The sequence below is a fragment of the Sus scrofa genome, chromosome 7 (assembly GCF_000003025.6).
Source record: "Sus scrofa isolate TJ Tabasco breed Duroc chromosome 7, Sscrofa11.1, whole genome shotgun sequence".
In the NCBI taxonomy this organism is placed as follows: domain Eukaryota; kingdom Metazoa; phylum Chordata; class Mammalia; order Artiodactyla; family Suidae; genus Sus; species Sus scrofa.
In genome coordinates, this window is record NC_010449.5 from 100769676 (window position 1) to 100789834 (window position 20159).

The following is a 20159-nucleotide window of genomic DNA, read 5'->3' on the forward strand; positions in this document are numbered from 1 at the left end:
CAGCACTCAGCAGCTGAGTGATGGGTGTGCTGGCCTGGTCACGGGGACTTGGGCAGGACACTAACTGTGGGTACCACACAATCTAAAATTACCTCGTGTACCACCAGGGGCACTTGTACCATAGTTAGAAAGTCTGCGTGTAGAGAATGGCATGGTGACTGCAGTGTGTTAGGTGCTGTTTTCATTTGAAGGGGAGGAGTCTGAGGAAGGGGAATGGGGTGGAAGTGTGTGGAAAAGTCTAGACATGGGATGTGCGGGGAGCTTGACGATGCTTGTGGTGATGGGAAGGTGGAGGTGGAGGAAGATGGGAAGGGTTACAGGAGGAAGTGTCAGGAGGCTGAGTTAGTGATAAGGGATTGAGAAGAATGAAATAAAAAGGATGACAGGTTAGCACCCGGGGGCCTGGGAGAATAGAGATTCTGGGTGAGGAAGCCAGCTTGGTCCTTCTGTGGAGACCAAGAGAGCGGTTCTCTAGCTGAATGTTTTTGGAAATATCCTCTCCTTTGCTTTTGCTTTGCTTTTGTCTGGAATATCCACTGTCCAAAAATAATAGGGATTTACTACCCCTCCCCCCGCATTTTAGCAAAAGGGGCAGGCGAGGTGGTTGTCAAAACCTATCTTGCCTCTTCTTCCTACAGAAACGCCAACCCACACACCTGCCCCACGGCAGCCTAGGGCTAAGGTGTCAGGAATTCTCAGGCGAAGCTCAAGAGCTTCTCCTCTTTCAGGACTGATTCAGTCCTAGACATGTGTCACTTTTCCATTTGCCGTTCTTTCTGACGACAGACAGGGTCCTCGCTGCCTCCGCTGCCCTCCATTCTTGGCAATAGATGGGTGGTGTGAGATTTAATTTCTCGGGGAAACTAAAAAAGACACAAAGACCCCCAATCTCCATCTCACATGAGCCAAGATATTCTTTGGGTGAAGAGGGTCAGTGCAGACAAAGGCGCTCTGATCATTTGCGATGGTTTCTCTCTCTAATTATAGAAAGTATTTAGCTATTGTTCCCTAATTGCTTGCTGCAGTTGGGTTTGAGCATTTTTTTTTTCTTTTCTTTTGACAAAAGCCTGGTGAGTTGTTCTTTTCTTTTCTTTTTTTTCTGCCTTGGTCCATGGCCATGTCAGCCCCTGACTATTCCATCAGAGAACTGAAGGAGGTGGTATGGTATTTCTAGAGAAGCCACTTTAACCCATCTAATTGTTCTCGTGGCTTCCTCTCTCTTCCTCCCAGGTGCCTGACAGAGGAAGGGAATTAACATTTACTGAGCATCTATTTAGAATGTGCCAGGCATTGTACGAAGCCCTCTAATAGGTTCTCCTATTTAATCCTTGCAGCAAGACTGGGAAGCAGGTAATATTTTCCTCAATTTATAGATGAGGACCCTAAGGCACAGGAAGGTCTCATAGCCAGTAAGTAGACTGAGCTGGGATTCAAACCTGGGTCTGTCTGACTCCATGTTGCCTCTCTTAAAGGAGCCCAAGAGTTTTTTGTTTTGTTTGCTTTTATTTATTTATTTATTTATTTATTTTTATTTTTCGTCTTTTGTCCTTTCTTAGGGCCTCACCCGTGGCATATGGAGGTTCCCAGGCTAGGGGTCTAATCGGAGCTGTAGCCACTGGCCTTCGCCAGAGCCACAGCAACTCAGGATCTGAGCCACATCTGCGACCTACACCACAACTCACGGCAACGCCGGATCCTTAACCCACTGAGCGCGGCCAGGGATTGAACCTGCCACCTCATGGTTCCTAGTTGGATGTACTTCCGCTGCACCACGACAGGAACTCCAGTTTTGTTTGCTTTTAAAATAGATTTTGGCCAGTAGAACATTGGTATTGATGCTCCCACCACTGTAGGAGAATTGGGGAATCCTGCCCCTGCCCCTGAAAGTGCCTGTTTCTAGGTCCTCTGTCTTGGTGAGGATGCCCGCAGGACTCTGAAAGGAAGTCTGAGATTCCTACATTGGTTTATGACACGTGGAGAGATGGTGGCCATGACCAGGAGGAAAGCCACCGGGGGCTGCAGCAGTCAGGGTCCTATGGGAAACAGATGGCACACTCTAGGGTTTAAAGCTAGAGCACTGAATGCAGGGATTGCTTAGAGGTGGCGTGGAGAGTTAAGGGAACCAACAAGCTGTAGGGAAGCAGCTGGGCACTAGCATAGCAGGAAGTCATAGTCATCCCTCCGTCTAAAGGGGCACAGTGTGGGAGTGGTGTTCCTGCAGCCCGGTGGGTGCTGAGGCTGGGGCAGAAGTGTTCCATCAAGAGCTGTGGCCGGAGAGGAACCCTGCCACTGCAGAGGTGGCGACAGGAAGGGCAGGAGCACACATGAAGGGGTGTGTGTGTGTGTGTGTGTGTGTGTGTGTGTGTGTGTGTACATCTGGGACCTTCTCGCCTTTGCCCTCCCTGCCTGCTCCTCATGCTTGCTCCTGGCCAAACTCAACTAGAAGGAGGGCAGTGGAGCTCTGGGGATGCAGTTTGTACTGGTCAGCCTCCTGGGCACAGAGCAGGGCAGAGAAGGGTGGAGGGGCCCTCGGGGAGGATACAGAGGATATTCAGCACAGGGACTTACTCAAGCATGGCCTGCACCTCAGTCTAAAGGGATAGGACATTGCTTTCAGACTCAAAGAATCAAGCAATGCGACAGGAAGAGCCCTAAAAGTTCTGCCCATAGAATCCCTTTACTTTGTTATTTCTTTATTTATTCCTTTATTTAGGCTACACCCATGGCCTATGGAAGTTCCCCGGGCCAGGGATTGAACCCAAGCCACAGCAGTGACAATGCTGAGTCTTTAACCTCCAGGCCACCAGGAACTCCAAATTCCCTTTACTTTGCATAAGAGGATCCTGAATCCTAGGAAGGGAAAACGACGAATCCAAGGTCAGCTGCTAATTAGTAGCATGGGCAGGACAGAAACCCAGCTCTCTAACTTCTAGCTCATCATGCCTCTTAATCTGAGAGCTGTGGTCAATTAATGGTTGGTAATAAAGGGTTACTGCTGACACAGCTTGCCTATTACCTGATAAAGCTGCTTGAAGACCTCAGGGTGCAGTTTACTTTGGCCCCAGATGTTTGCCTCAAAGGATTTCCTCTCCAAATACCCCTGTGACCAGAGGGGGCTGCCCATTCCAGAGTGCGGGCTTTGGAGTCAGACTCCTGGGGTGGGGTCCCAGCACTGCCCACTGGCATGACCAAGGACAAGTCACTTAACTCTCTGTACCTTAGTTTGGTCAACGATAGAATGGGGGTAATAATGATATCTATCCTACATGCCATGAGGATTATATGAAAAAATATATATACTTAAAGCACTTAGACTAGCATCTGGCAATCTTGATAAATGATAGCATATATATCCATACATAGTATTTACTAGACTATATACATATTTGGGATGTATACTTTTTAATACATTTATTTGGTTAAGAATTTATGCGTTTTTTTTTTTTTTTTTTTTTTTTACCCTTAGGAGATATATCAGCTGTTTTTCACAGGGAATTTTTCCTCTCCCTTATGACGGATAAGAAAATTGAAGGGTGTGTCAATTAGATTTCACTAAAACTGAAAAGAAAGAAAGAAAACTGAAGGACTTGGGTGATGTGCCTTTTGTGGGATTCCTTAGCCAGTCAGAGGCAAATGAGAAATTCCTGTTCTTCATCGCACTCCAGCCCCTGGGTTGGAAATTAATTCCAGATTACTCACCTCGATTTACTTCCTCCCAGGTATTGGAAAAACCCCTTTAGCCTGTGATCAAGTCTAGGCCTGTGTGATCACATCATGGGGCAGGCCTAGCAGATTTCACTTCCTGGTCATTGATGTTGATCTCAAAGCATCCAGAGCCAGCAGGCCTTGCTCTCTCACTCCAACTCCTAACTTCTGCCCTTCCACCCAAGCACACAAATGTATAGGGCATATGGATTAGCCTGCTGATCCTCTGGCAAATGCTGAACTGCTCTCTGGATTCTGACCTTCTGGCCCTGGGTCTGAGTTGATTGCCTTTGTCCTATTGGAACATTCTCAATCCTGGGCAGGTGCTAACACGAACTTCTGGCTTCCTAACTCTACTGCTTTCTGCTGCTGCTGCTGCTGCTGCCTCTGTGGATGGACCCCTGTGGGGGATTGCTCCCATTTGGGATGTTACTGAGAGCCAGTGCAGCTTGCGTGCTTCCTTCACCAAGGGCCCTAAGCCTTCTCCCTGCTGCACAGGACACAGTTCCCTTATTACTTCCTCTGCAGTACACTTTTTTTGTTTCCTTAAGGGAGAAACTTGCACTTTGCTTTCTCTTGCTTTTCCTTTGGTTGGCTGCTGTGTGATGCTTTTTCCCAGATGGTCTACCCCTGGGACAAGCCACAGAACATCCTGAATGAAAACCAAGCATTCTAAATTATCAATGTACTAACCCCAGGCCTTGCTGTCCCAGAAATATAACTGGGACTCTGGCAGCTTCTGGAATAAGTTAGTTGTTTCCCTTAATGGCTTTGGTTGCTCAGTGCATTTTCTATTTAGCTTCTCTGAGCATATCCCATCTCAATTTAAAACTCTCCAATGGCTTTCTGGTGTACTTGGACTAAAATCCAAACTGAAGGCCTTGTGGGGCCCAGCCTCTGCCTCTCCCACCTCCTCCCATGCCATTCTCTCTGCTCAGTCTCATTGGGTTCCTTCCTGTTCCTCAAACATACCAAGCTCTTTCCTACGCTGGGCCCTTGCACTTGCTGTTCCCTCTGTTTGGAACACACTCCTTCATCCTCCCCACGGCTGATTTCTTCATCCACTGGTTTGCAGCTCCCTCAAAGAGTGTGACTACTCTCTCCAAAGACTTGCAATCTCTGTCCTCTGTCCATTTCCTCGTTACCACACCTCTCTGCTTCCTTCCTTCATGGGGTTTATTACATCACACAACTATCTTGTTATTTCTTTGCTTCTCTATTGTCTGTCTCCTCCTTCCCCACCTCAGCCAAATGACATTTCACAGGGACAAGGATCTTGCCTGTTTTGTTCACCATTATATCCCCCCAACTTGTACCTACTGTGTGCAGGCACCATGGATCTAAATCCCTGATCTCATGGAGCTTACATGTTGGTGGAGGAGACAGACAAGAGCCCTCTTAAACAAATGAATGATATTATTTCAAGTACTGACCAGTAATAGAGTAATGTAAGGAGATAAACTGTGTCTCAGGGAATATGGAGGGATGGTGGTAGTTTCATAAGGGTGATCAGGGATGACCTCTCTGGGAGGTGACATTGGAAGAGAGAACAGATTGCTGGGGCAGAGCAGACCTTTAAAATTATGGGGGAACAGCAACCGTAAGGGCCTCAAGGCAGCAGCCAGCTTGGCAGGTTGAGGAACAGAAAGGACGCTAGTGTAAGCTGGGGGAGAGAAGGTTGAGAAACAGAGGCTGGAGGTGGAGGGAGTGGGAAGAGGCCATGAAGAAAAGGGTGGTTGTGTAAAGAGGTAGCGTTTTCTTCTAAGTGCAATGGGATACATCTGCATAGCAATATTCAGTTTCTGAAGCACACACACCACGTCACTTGATCATCTCAAGAATCTGTCCTTCCTCTGAAGTAGGTAGGACAGATGATAGTTAATATCTTTTATCAAGGGGGAAACCACTGTTTTATCACTACCGTTTTATCAGGAAGAAAATCAAAGCTCTGTCAAATTAGAAACCTTGCTTCGAGTCACACAGTTCAATCACAAGTCTTTAAATCAGTGGTGTTTAACTTTGGCTGTGTACAGAAGTGTTCTGGGAAACTCTGCAAAATACTTATATCTGGATTCTATCCCCAGAAGTGGACTTGAGAGGTCCAGGGTCTAGCCCAGGAGGACTGTTAAAGCTCTCCAGGTGATTCTACGGAGGCTCAAACCATTGCTCTTAATCTGCCTGCACTGCCTCCTGGATAGAGCCTTTCCACTAAGCTGTGCATTAAAATCACCAGGGGAGCTTTCTAAAGATTGTAGAGGCCCAGGCCCCAAACCGGACTCTAAAATCAGAATTTCTAAGGCTGGAGCTCAGGCATTGGCTTGTGTTAAAAGTGCCTCATTTGCCTATCTGTTTTGGAGTTTCCCACATTTATTTTTAAATTTTTCCTATCTTTTGCTGTCTCCTTTCTTGTTCCTTTTGGGTTTCATGACTCTTTATTCCTTTCCTGTCATTTTCATGGGATTTTAAGAAAGTGTGGATTTAAATGGGTATACTAAACATACCATGTTGAACTGGAAATCTGCTAAAATAAAATTTTAAACATTTAAAACATTACATTTTTTTAAAAAATCTTTTTAGGCTATACCTGTAGCATATGGAAGTTCCCATGCTAGGGGTCGCCCCTGGCAATACAGGACTGAGCTGCATCTGCAACCTACACCTCAGCTTGCTGCAATGAGGGATCCTTAACCCTCAAGTGAGGCCAGGGTTCGAACTGGCATCCTCAGAGAGATAGTGTCGGGTTCTTAACCCACTGAGCTACAACGGGGACTCCTAAGCAATTAAATTTTAATTATAAAAGTTATACGATCATTCATTGTAATAAATTCAAATACTACAAAAAAATACAGTATAAACTGAAAGCACTTTAGCCCCACTTGCCCCATTCCATTCCTTACGGTTAGCTGCTAGCATGCTGGTAACAATTTTTAAATATATTTACCCTTCTTCGTGGTTTTAAATTTTCCATTTTAATTGAAGTGTCTTTATGTCTTTTATTGTATTCTGCATATTGTATATTTAGACTTTTTAATATAACTTTTCCTGTGCCTGGGCTGCTCCCCAACATCCTTTTCCTGGGGAGTCTCGGTTCAACCTTTGATTCTCAGCCTGTAAGACAGATCTTAGTTTGCAAAGCACTTCAAAATCTTCTGAGCAAAATTAATACTCCCTTCTTTGTGTTCCTATACTTTTGTGTGTGTGTGTGTGTGTGTGTGTGTGTGTGTGTGTGTGTGTGTGTTTAGGGCCACACCCGCAGCCTATGGAGGTTTCCGGGCTAGGGGTCCAGTTGGAGCTACAGCTGCCCGCCTACACCACAGCCACAGCCACGGATATTCGAGCCACGTCTGCAACCTACACCACAGCTCAGGCCAATGCCAGATCCTTAAACCCACTGAGCGAGGCCAGGGATGGAACCCGCAACCTTATGGTTCCCAGTCCAATTGGTTCCTGGTCGATTTCGTTTCCGTCGCGCCATGATGTGAACTCCTAATACCTTGTTTAAAGCACACAAACCCACTACTCCATCCTCTACTGAACATAAATCTATGACCAATTTGGAAAACCTCTTGAAAATAACTTTTCAGGAAGACTTCGCGTCCGCAGCTCAGACAAAGAAATAGGCTCTCTGACAGGTAAAGCGTCTGTGATGCCTCTGCCTGTCTGGGTGGAGCACTCCAGGGGGACCGCGGTGGTTCTTTGGCCCTTGTTCCCGTGGGTTGGGGAACCAAGAACTACAAATCCCGGCAGGCCCCGCGGCGCCTCTGCTTAACTAGGCGCAATCAGGTAGCGGCCGCAAGCAAAGTTCCCTGAGAACCCCGTCCGCCAGGCTGCGGCCGGAAGCCAGACGCCGCAGCTCAGTTTCCCACGGGGGTGAGTAAGGGTAGCTCCTCGGCGGCCGGCACAAAACCTGGTCGCCTGGGCCGCGGGGCGCGGGAGCGCGGGTGAGCCAGTGTGGACGGTGCCTCCGGGCGCTCGCCTCTGCGGGGGCCGCCTGTGGGGAGCGAACTCTCAGACGGTGACCTTGTTAGCCGGGGCTCGGCGCGTGACCACGTGGCTCGGGTGATTGTCAGTGCCCCGCCCCCTTGCGGCGACTCTCCAGCCTGGGTCGTCAGTTTGCGGAATCTTAGTGCAGCCCTGCGTGAAGGTAGAGCTGGGGGAAGGCAGCAGGTGGCTCACCCAGATGTCCTCGGCTCAGGTGGTCTATGGGCTTTGCGGCGCAGGTGTTTGGGGATGGAACGCGGCCTGGACCAGAGCACGGCGGGCGCTAATATCCGTGCCATCCGCTGGGGCCTGCGTGCTCCAGAGCACATCTTGTCTATAGCAGTTGCAGGGCCCTGAGTTTCCTGATAGCACAAAAAACATGTGCTGATGACAGCCGATGTATGGAGAGCAACCTTTAGAAGACACCTGGTACAGCTCTCTCCCTAGGTTAAGTGGCATTTACTTTCTACTACCTACGAAGTCATTCAATTCAGCAAATACTTGGCACTTAGTGGGTGTTGAGGAAATATTTGCTGAGATGAAAGTGAGTTAGACTTACCTGCCTTCACACGTTTGCTTCAAGTTATTTTCTTACTGCAGTAGCTCTCAAACTTTAGTATGCATCAGAATCACCTGGAGAGCTTGTTACAGCAGAATGCTGGACCCCATCCTGAAAGTTTCTGATTTAGTCCGTCTGGAGTGCGGAGGCAAATATTTGCTTTTTTTTTTGTTTGTTTGTTTGGTTTTTTTTTTGGCTTTTTAAGACTACTCCCGCGGCATATGGGTTCCCAGACTAGGGTAGAATCGGAGCTGCAGCCACCGGCCTACACCACAGCCACAGCCAAGCCAGATCCGAGCCATGTCTGCAACCTATACCACACAGCTTACAGCAACGCCCGATCCTTAACCCACTCAGCAAGGCCAGGGATCGAACCTGAGTCCTCATGGATGCTGGTGGGGTTCATTAACCCGTGAGCCACGATGGGAACTCAAGTATTGGCATTTCTAACATGATCCTACTACATTCAGATGCTGCAGGTCTGGGAACATACTATTTATTGACTATCACTGTTTTGTAGGAAAAAAATCCTGTGAACTTAAAGCACCAACACTTCCCTCCTGGTCACAGGCCTTTCTATCCTGGTTTGCCAGTTTAACTTTTGTAGTGATATTAAACATGTGCCTATTACTTTGTTCACTGTTTTTTCCCCCACATTACAGACAGATTTTCATGTAGTCTACACGTGTCAGTTTTCCTGGGTTACATCATATTGTATTTTACTGTGTCTTTTTTTTTTTTTTTTTTTTTCTGGTGGTGACCAAGGCAGGTGGAAGTTCCCTGCGCCAGGGACTGAACCCGTGCCTCAGCAGTGGAAACGCTGGATCTTTAACCTGTTGAACCACCAGAGAACTCCAATTTTACTGTATTTTTGCTTGGCTGCTTCTCAGCAGCCCTCTGGAAGTAAAATTTGACTTCTGCTGGCAGCATTTATATTTTTCCTTTCTGATACACACTTATTTTCTTGTCACACAAGGGATCCATAAGCTGAGATCAATGCTTGGTTCAGGCACTCCCCCGCCCCAGTAATCCATCTTGGTTTAGCTATCCACATTAGAGGCACTCCAGTGACCCACCTCAGGGCCTAGCAAGCTTTGTTTTTATCCACTCTATGCTCTCTTGGAGGGAACAGACACACGTGTGTTCAAGTTCTGGCTGTATCACTTACTAGTTTCCCAGCCAAGTTTCTTACCTTTTCTAAAACTCAGCTTCCTCATCAGTAGAGTGAGACTCCAAAAGGATGCACCCCTGAATGCAGTTGTGGGAGTTAGGTGACATGTTTAGGTACTTAGTGTTTAAGTGCTTAAGTACCTCTCCTGTTAGATGCTCACTGGTTTTCCCCTCTCTTACCTGCCACTTACTTTTTGTGCTTGGTTTTCCACTGTTTTTTCCTGAGTCCTCCTATCTCTGGATAAAGTGAGTGGAGAATTCTGTTCCTTACCTGGGTGAGATTGATTTTTCCCCATCTACTCTGGGACTTTGGCATCCATTGGGATCCCTTTAATGGATATTGATTGAATCACCTGCTGGGTATCAAGCACTAGGAAAGGGAGTGTATATATCTGAATTACATTTGTATCTACAGAGTAGGGCAGGCTGTAAACCTGCTCAGGCCAACTAGACGACCCCTCAGCGTCTATCTGAGACATGACGATATCATCCATCTTGGTTGCTTTTTATCCACCTCTGTAACCAGGTTTTGCTGAAAACCTGATCACTCTATGAGTATTACTGGGTTTTTTCCGTCTTGGGAGCAGACCAAAAGAAACTGCTCATTTGTCTAACATTCTCTCTAGGAAATGGGAGGAGGAGCTATGGTCACATTATGGGATTAATGGGATTAGAGCCCTAAATTCTTTCTTCTCTGGCCATTCTCACCTGGGCACCAAGCCGGGAGAAGTGATTGTAGGCTGATTGTCCTGGAGTGTGGCATGGGGAGGAGGCAGCAGATGGATGGCAGCTGAAAAGGCCTAGCCCTGTGAATGGTAAATGCCTGGTTCCCTATTTAGTTCTGTACAAGGGATGGCGTTTCATTTGACTATCAACTTTTCATTGGTAGAACTTTCCAGATTCTCCTCTTGCCTTGTCTCATGACTTGCTTGTCTGTTTCCTGGGGTCCCACCAGATGGATTCCATTCTCATCCTTGGTTTGACAATAACACAGATCTCCTAAATGTTTCATAGCCCGGAATCAGTGCGTTCTAGTGAGGTGCTTTGGTGGATCTTGTGACATGTTGATTTCTAGGGTGCCAAGCAGCATCTTCCCCGTGCCTGACACTGTTTGGGGGTGGTGGTGGGGGGTCAGAAATCATAGTCCCTGTCCACAGTGACTGATGCGGTTACTTGAGAATGGAAGTAAGAGTGTTGGTGATCAGAGGTCTCCGAGTCCTGAGTCTCAGGAAGGTCATGTGCTGTAAAGAGAAAGGGCCCAAGGTCTACTCTGCCATTTACTAGCCCAGCCACCTGCGGCAATCGCTCACTGCTCCTTGGTTTCCTCATTTCTACCTGGGGATGGTAGTAATATTTGTCTCATCCCACCAGGATGTGTGGAGTAGCTCATGAGATAGAGTGCAAAGGGCTATGAAAGGTCAGTTATGATTATCATTATCTGATGCTTAGGTTTTAGGGTCTGGTAGCCTCGGGCATCTCCCCCCCCAAAAAAAAGAGGATGTGCTGTTATGAGAGACAACTCAGGTGAAAGTCAAAAAGGAAAGTAAACAGAACAGGGCAGGTGATTCATTAGCAAAAGGTTTAATAATGAAAGGTGTTTTTCATCAACAGACATATTTCACGGCTGACAGGGTCTTTTAAAATACCCGGAGGGAAGCAACTCATTTGCATGTTAAAGACTCACTGACACCTTATGGAAAACTCCAGCTCCCGTCTATTTAGACACAGTTTGGCTCCTGTATCATCTATTTTATGTTTTTCAATTTCCACCTCTTTTATTACTGAGGACATTTGCATGAAAGCCGGGTCTTGGGAGTTGGGTCTGCCTGGCTGCTGCTTCCTCACCCAGAGGCTGTCTCAAGGCTGGAGTAGGCTCGCTGTCCTGAGGGATGGGTCTGGAGGATGGTGCAAGAGGAAAATGGGGTTTGGGGAGGGAAATTTGGGAGGTGGGGCTGGGGGTACTAGGGGAGGGTGGCTGTCAAATTGTCAGCCCATGGGGTTCCTGTCATCTTAGCTCAGCAGAAATGAATCGGACTAGTATCCATGAGGACACAGGTTTGATCCCTGTCCTCGCTCAGTGTGTTAAGCATCCAGCATTGCTGGGAGCTGTGGTATAGGTCGCAGACGAAGCTCAGATCTAGCATTGCTGGGAGCTGTGGTGTAGGTCAGCAGCTGTAGCTCTGATTTGACCCCTAGCCTGGGTACCTCCGTATATCACCACTGAGGGCCTTAAAAAAAAAAAAATTGTTAGCCCTGAGTTTATGATTCTCACCTGGGGACCTGTGTTACTGGCTCTATGCAGGTCTCATGGGATATAGTTCATCCATTCATTAATTCCTTCACTCAGTAAATACTTTTGGAGCACGTATTACTATGTGCTAAGCCAGGGTTTGGCAAACTACAGCCTTCAGTCCAAATCTGGCCACACTCATTACTTTATGTACTGTCTATGGCTACCTTTTATCTTGCACTACAATGCAGAGTAGTTGTTACAGAGACATAGCCTGAAAAGGCAAAAATATTATGTGGCCCTTCACTGACAAAGTTTGCTAACCCCTATTCTAGACAGACAGAACAGTAAGCACAAAAGCACTGAGGCTGGAATGTGCCTGGCACGTTTGAGGAACAGCAAGGGGGCTGGTGCCACTGGGGTGGAGTTGAAATCGCACAACTCAGATGGGACTCGAACCCAGTCAAAACTCAGATTAGGTCTTGAACCCATGGGCTGGGACTCAAACTCACTGTGTTTTAATTAGACTCACTCACCTGGTGTCAGGACTTAACTGAAGCTTAGGCCCTTTATATCTCAGTGCAGAAGGAATTCAGAGAGAGCAAAGTGATAGGCAAGAAGTAGATTTATTAATATGAAGGATATAAGTGGGCAGGCAGAGGGGCTCTGCTCCAAGAGCTAAGGGGAAGGCAGCTTTATTTAGGGAGATATACACACCACAGACAGAGTGTAGCCATTTCAAAAGGTGAGAGGCCCTGGGAGGTGCAAATTCCATAGACAGAATTCAGTCTGCCTCAAAAAGCTTGAGAGTGGTCCCAAGATAGGTGGTTTTTATGGGCTGGGTAATTTTATAGGCTAACAAGTAGGAGGGATAGTTTAACTCTCTTGGGGAAGGGGCAGGGATTTCCAGGAATCAGCCATCATCCGATTTTTGGCCTTTCACGCTTGGCCTCAGAACTGTCCTGGTGCCTGTGTGTGTGTCATTTAGTGAATGTATCACAGTGAGTGAGTAAGGTGTCTCAAGGTCCACTGGAAGTCCGCTTGTCCACCGTCTTGGACGTAGTGGTTCTAACTGGTTTTTGTGGTATCCTATTCTTAATGGTTTTATCACTCTTTCAGCAGTTGTGCCCTGCCCCCTTCCTTCCTGTCTCACCTGGGTGACCCCTCACGGACGTTATTGAACTGATGATCTGGAAGAAGGAAGGTGTGTTAGGAGCTGAGGACGCTCGGCCGAATTTAAGGCCTGCTTCTGGATTCAGTTGGGACTCTGTGCCTTGGCAGAAACCCGGTGGAGGAGAAACTGAGCATGCTGCCCCTTTCGCTAGGAAGTACTCCAGGCTGAGGGTGTAGAGAGCAAGGTGAAAAGGCAGGGCTGGGGGTGTGTGGGCACTGCTGGGAGGTTAGAAGAGGGGCCTGCAGAAGTCCTCTGGGAGCTGACACATCGGGGAGTAATAAGATCCTTTCCTAAGCCTGGCACTGGGTGAGGAGACAACAACAGCAGTGGTGGTGGTGGTAATAGTAGCTGCTGCTGTGGTCTTACGGTGTAGGTGGCACCTTGCTAAACATTTTGCATGATTTCCTCATGCCTTACGACCTCATCAAGTAGACGCTGTTTGGATCATCCCCACATTATAGACAAGGTCTCGAGATGCGGAGAGAGAGTTAGCAGTCTGCTCCTGCTCACCCCGTGTGTCAGTGACGGTGCCGACTCACATTCAGGCCCGTTGGACTCTGAGGTGCTGTCTCTCGTCTGAAAATAATGAGGGATGGGCCTCGGGAGGTTTTCATAAAACAAAGATGGTATAAAGGAAATAAAAAGCACACCACAAAGCAAGGTTTTAATTTATTCTTTTTATTTACAACTCCCTTTCTCATAGAGTCAGGAACTGAGCCCAGGAGTTGGGTCAGAGCATTTGTGTTGAAGTGAAAAAAAAAAAATGAGTTTCCTTAAATTTTCTCTTTAGAAAGAACTGTTTGCAGTCATCCTTGTGGGGTGAATGCACTCACCTGGGATTGAAAATGGATGGTAAAAACTTGGAAGGCTTGTTTTTGGAGCATGGTTTCACTGATGAATTTGAACACATGAAGATTCTCTTTTTAAAAATTGAGGTAATTAGAAGAGTGGTTCTCAAACTTTAGCTTGCATTAAACAAACAAACACACACACACAAACCCATGGGGAGTTCCCATTGTGGCTCAGCAGTAACAAACCTGACTGTATCCATGAGGATGCAGGTTTGATGCCTGGCCTCACTCAGTGGGTTAAGGATCTGGTATTGCCACGAGCGGTGGTGTAGGTTACAGACACAGCTCGGATCCCGCATTGCTGTGGCTGTGGTGTGGCTTGACAGCTGTAGCTGTGATTCAACCGCTAGCCTGGGAACTTCCATATGCTTTAGGTGCAGCCATGAAAAGCCAACCTTCCCCCGCAAAAAACAAACAAAAAACCTCCAACAAACAAATAAAGAAACAAAAACAACCTTTGAATGAGGATGACAGAGGAGTAAGACGTGGCACTCATCTCTCACAAACACATTAAAAAAGCCATCTGCATGTGGAATGATTCACAAAGAACATCTACTGAACACCAGCAGAAAACCTCAGACTTCCACAAATGGAAAGAAACCCTCCACATAACTGGGTAGAACAAGAGGAAAGAGAGAAAGAGAGAGAGAGAGAGAGAGAGAGAGAGAGGAATTGGGACCAGATCAACACTCCTGGGAGGGAGCTGTGAAAGAGGAAAGGAATCCCCGCCCTGAGAGGCCGCCTGACTGATGGAGAGATCAGCTGGGACAGAGGGGGAACCTCAGGGCCTCGGAGAAAAGCAGCCGGACTGAGGAGGACAAAGCAGAGAGAGCCATACAGACCCTTGGTACCACCACCTGGGGCACCACAGCCTGAGACATTTGGGTAGGGGCTGGACACTGAGACCTGGGCTTTGGAGGTCAGTTCTGGGGAGAGGACTAGGGCCGGCTATGTGGAAACAGCCCGAGGGGGCGAGGGAGCGGAGTGCCACAGCCAAGAGAATGTGGGAGGAGGCCTGGACCAAAGGAGAAGCAAGGCACTGTTGTTGAAGAGGGTGAGAGGAGGAGGGGCAGGGCTGCCATAGGAACATCTTTGTGCACACATGGGCTCTTGGGTGCTGGGGTGCCTTATGCATGGGCTGCACAGGGCAGGTGCAAACCTTCACAGCCATCTTGAACTCCTGAAGTGAGCCTGGCCTGCCACCACTAAAGGTCCTGTGAACAGGCACTGCTTGCAGCCTCAGTCACCTCAGGGGTTGCCACTGTGGAGGGCCCTGAACCTGAGTTCTACCAGTTGCCCTTAGCCCTCTGGGAATGCACACGCCTCACTGTTGCCACTGCCAAAGGCTCTGGGCACTGCTGATACCTCCCTGAGGGTCACTGCTGCTGCTCAGGGTCCTGTAACCAGGAGCATCCCGAGCCCCCATCTGCCCATGGGTCCTTGCCACGGCCAAGGGCCCAGCAACCAGGCACCACCTACAGGCACTGCCTATGGCCTCCACTTCCCTGGAAGTGCACACAGGCTGTATACCTGCACACACTGAGGAAAGAGACAGCCAAGTATCCAAACCAAAAGCAGCCTTCATGCCAAATATATATATATATATACACATATATCTATAGATATATAGGTCCAAATATATATATACATGTATATATGTATATAGCCCTCACAAGCTGCCCAAGGATGCTGCCGCATATAAATAGCCCTCTAAGACTACAATAGAAAATTGTTTTCCCTAAACTCACAGAATAAGAAAAGTATAAGCAAAATGTGCAAGCACAGGAACCATTCCAAGTTAAAAAAACAAGGAACAAACAATGAAACAGACCTTTGCAATCTAACAGACACTGAATTCAAAAAGGAAGTAATGAAAATACTGAAGGAGTCAAGAGCAGATGTGAACAGTAATGCAGATTACTTTAGAAAGGAACTAGAAACTATAAGGAGGAGCCAAGAAAAATTAGAAAATTCATTTGCAGAGACACAAGCTGAGTTAAAGGCATCAAAGAGCAGAAGGAATAATGCAGAGGAATGAATCAGTGACTTGGAAGATAGAATAATGGAAATCACTCAATCAGGACAGCAGACAGAAAACCAAATTTAAAAAAATGAAAGCAATATAAGAGATCTATAGGATAATATAAAGCGGGCCAGTCTATGCATAATAGGGATTCCAGAAGGAGAAGAAAAAGAGAAGGGAATTGAAAATATATTTGAAGAAATTATGGCTGAAAACTTTCCAAATCTAAAGGAAACAGATATTAAGATACAGAAAGCATAGAGGGCCCCGAACAAATTGTGCCCAAACAGACCTACATCAAGACCTATCATAATAAAAATGGCAAAAGTTAAAGATAAGGAGAGGATTCTAAGGGCAACAAGAGAAAAACAAAGAGTTAATTATAAGGGAATCCTCATAAGGCTATCAGCTGATTTCTCTACAGAGACACTACAGGCCAGAAGAGAGTTGTGAGATATATTCAAAGTTCTGAAAGTGAAAAAATTTGTAGCCTGGAATACTCTACCCAGCAAGATTATAATTTAAAATAGAAGGAGAAATAAAGAATTTATCAGAGAAGCAAAAACTAAAAGAATACAGCAATACTAAATCCTTTCTAAAAGAAATAATGAAAGGTCTCCTTTAAATAGGAAAGAAGTGGCTGCCCATGGGGAGAGGGAGGGAGTGGGAGGGATCGGGAGCTTGGGGTTATCGGATGCAAACGATTGCTCTTGGAATGGATTTACAATGAGATCCTGCTGAGTAGCATTGAGAACAATGTCTAGATACTTATATCACAACAGAACAAAGGAAAAAAAATGTACACATGTAAGTGTAACTTGGTCCCCATGCTGTACAGCAGAAAAAAAAAATACTATAAAAAAATAGGAAAGAAGTAAGAAGATATAGGATGGAGGAAATCACAATTGGAAACTAATCACTTAAATAAGCCAGTATAGTGCTCATTTCAGCAGCACATATACTGAAATTGGAACGATACAGAGATTAGCATGGCCCCTGCACAAGGATGACACGCAAATTCGTGAAGCATTCCATATATTTAAAATAATAATAATAAAAAACTTTAACAAAGGTAAAAAAAACAAACAAAAAAACCAAACAAAAAACAAAACAAATAAGCCAGTATACAGAAAAAAACAACAACCCCTATTTGTGAAAGTGATGATAAACACAAAGAACAGCAAAGGGATGAACATGAAGATGTAGAAAAGGACATCAAGGTCATAGAATGTGGGGAAGTAGAGTAAGAACATTTAGGCTATTTAATTTTATTTTTTTTGCTTTTTAGGGCTGCATCCAAGTTATATGGAAGTTCCCAGGTCAAATCAGAACTGCAGTTGCCAGCCCACACCACAGCCATAGTGATGTGGGATCCAAGCCGTGTCTGCAGCCTGCACCACAGGTCACAGTCAATGCCAGATCCTTAACCCACTGAGCGAAGCCAGGGATCGAACCCTCATCCTCATGGATCCTAGTTGGGTTTGCTAACCACTGGGCCATGAAGGGAACTCCTAGACCCTTTTTTTAGAGTGTGTTTGAGCTTATATGCCTGTCAGTCTAAAACAAATGCAAATGTAGGAAGAGTTCAACATATTTGAAAAATAAGGCAACCACCAATCAAAACCAAACAATACATTCACAAAAAGAAGAGGACACAAGCATAAAAGGAAATCATCCAACCAAAAAAAGAAAGGAACAGAGGAGAAACATAGAATCAACTGGAAAACAGGTTTAAATGGCAATAAATACATATTTATCAAAAACTACCTTAAATGTCAATGGACTGAATGCTCCAATTAAAAGACATAGAGTGTCAAACTGGATAAAAAACAAGAGCCTGCAATATGCTGCCTATAAGATACCTACCTAATGGTAAAGGACACATATAATTTGAAAGTGAGGGGATAGAAAAAGATATTTCACGCTAATGGAAATGGCAGGAAAGTGGGAGTCACAATATTCCTCAGACAAAATAGACTTTAAAACAAAGGCCATAAAGAAAGATAAAGAAGGATGCTATTTAATGATAAAAGGATCAATTCAAGAAGTGGATGTTACACTCATCAATCTATATGCCCCTATTATAGGAGCACCCAAATACATATCCCAAAAACTAACAGACGTAAAAGGAGAAACTGATGGGAATACAATAATAGTAGCATACTTTAACACCCCACTATAGACAGAAAATCAGTAAGCAGCAGAGATCCTAAAGAACATAATAGAACAGTTAGACTTAATTGATATTTTCAGGACATTATAGCCAAAAAACCCAATATACTTTTTTTTTTTTTTTTTAAGGGCCACACCTGTGGCATATGGAAGTTCTCAGGCTAGGGGTTGAATCACAGCCACAGCAATGCTGGATCCTAGTTGCGTCTGTGACCTACACCACAGCTCATGGCAACACCAGATCCTTAACCCACTGAGCAAGGCCAGGGATTGAACCTGCATCCTCATGGATAATAGTCTGGTTCTTAACCCACTGATCCTCAATGGGAACTCCCAGAATGTACAGTCTTTTCAAGTGCAAATGGAACATTCTCTAGGATTGACCACATACTGGGGCACAAAACTAACCTCAACTAATTTCAGAGTATGGAAAGTATTTCAGGCATCTTCTCTGACCACAGTGTAATGAAACTAGAAATCAACCACAGGAAAAGAAATGAGAAAAAAATGACTACAGGGAGACTAAACAACATGCTATTAAAAAAACTAATGGGAGTTCCCGTCGTGGTGCAGTGATTAACGAATCTGACTAGGAACCATTAGGTTGTGGGTTTGATCCCTGGCCTTGCACAGTGGGTTAAGGATCTGGCTTTGCTGTGAGCTGTGGTGTAGGTTGCAGGTGCGGCTCAGATCCTGAGTTGCTGTGGCTCTGGCGTAGGCTGGCAGCTCCAGCTCTGATTAGACCCCTAGCCTGGAACCTCCATAGGCCGTGAGTGCGGCCCTAGAAAAGATGAAAAGACAAAAAGAAAGAAATAAATAAACTAATGGATCAATGAGCAAATCAAAAAGGAAATAAAAAATACCTCAAGACAAACAGCAATGAAAACACAGGCATACAAAATCTATGGGATGCTGCAAAAGCAGTTCTTGGAGGGAAGTTCATAGTGATATAGGCTTTCCTCAGAAAAGAAAAATCTCAAATCAATAACCTAAATTACCACCTAAAAGAATTAGAAAAAGAACAAACAAAACCTAAAGTCATCAGAAGGAAGGAGAGCATAAAGCTCAGAGAGGAAATCCATAGAATAGAGAGTAGAAAATAATAGAAAAAAATCAAGCCAAAAGCTGGTTCTTTGAAAGGGTAAACAAAATAGACAAACCTCTGGCTAGATTTACCAAGAAGAGAGAGAAAACCCAAATAAAATAAGAAATGAAAAAAATTTCAATGGATGCTGCAGAAATATAAAAAACCTTAAGAGAGTACTATGAACAGTTATATGTCAACAAGTTTGACAGCCTAGAAGAATCAGTAGACATGAAATTGAATATGTGATGAAAACTTATAAACAGAAGTCCAGGACCAGATGGCTTCACAGGCAAATTCTGCCAAACATACAAAGAACTTATACCCATCCTTAAACTTTTCCAAAATGTTGAAGAAAAAGGAACACCAGAAAAGTCAAAAAAGGAGAGAAAAACAGGTAGGAAAATAGAAAGCATAGAAGAAGATTGTAAAATTAAATCTAAATACATAAGTGATTATATTAAATGCAGGTAGACAGAGTCAACTATGTGCTATTTAGAGAAAGAGTATAAAGTGTATACAAAATAAAAGAATGCAGAAAGAAGTCTCTGTGAATACTTTTAAAAAAACCTGTGGCTGTATTATGAGGCGTGAGTCAAAATAGACTTTAAAGAAAATGAGGAGGGAGTTCCCTGGTGACTCAGTGGGTTAAGGATTTGGTGTTGTCATTACTGTGGCTCAGGTCACTGCTGTGGCACAGGAACTTCTGCATCTCATGAGTGTGGCCAAAGAAAAGAAATGGACATGGCTGTCTGGAGCAGTTGTTTCCTTACGGGGGTGGTGGTGGGGGGAACGGAGGATCAGAGCAGGAAGGGGAAGGTCACAGATGGAGTCCAGAGCAGAAGCAAACAGGGTGACCACCTACATTTTCCTGCTGCCTCTGTGCAGGTTTTGCACCTGCAGGTGGCTTGGTGGTGGCATTTCTCCTGGGAAGGACTTCTCCACTGGCAGCTGAGGCTGTTTTAGTCTGATATGGAATTCCTGGGAAATGAAGGAGAAGCAGCTCAAAGACTGTCTGTGCAGCCACCTGGTGGACCATGCAGGTACAAGCTGGGTGGGGAAAGGTATCTGGGAGCTGGGAACCCACTTAGTCCCAGGGAGCAAGAGTGTGGGTTTGGTTAAACAAATCAAATTACAGGTGGACCTTGAGCCTCTAACCTGTAGAGTACCTTACGGGACCTGTCGTGGTGTTTGCTCTCAAGGAGCTTAC

The 20159-nt window shown here is 45.6% G+C and overlaps 1 protein-coding gene across 5 annotated transcripts in view; it reads left to right on the forward strand.

The window, feature by feature from the left end:
- Positions 7450–20159, forward strand: part of ADCK1 (aarF domain containing kinase 1) — a 132016-nt gene continuing 119306 nt past the window's right edge. For 2 of the 5 annotated variants that reach the window (XM_021099558.1, XM_021099561.1), the window contains exon 1: positions 7450–7575. Coding sequence is in view for 3 of the 5 variants with exons in the window: in XM_021099562.1 (XP_020955221.1) it covers positions 19938–19992 (55 nt within the window). In the remaining 2 variants the exon portion in view is untranslated. Of the gene's footprint in view, positions 7576–19837; positions 19993–20159 lie in introns of all 5 variants that reach the window. The other 3 variants (XM_021099562.1, XM_021099559.1, XM_021099557.1) reach the window with 3 other exon arrangements.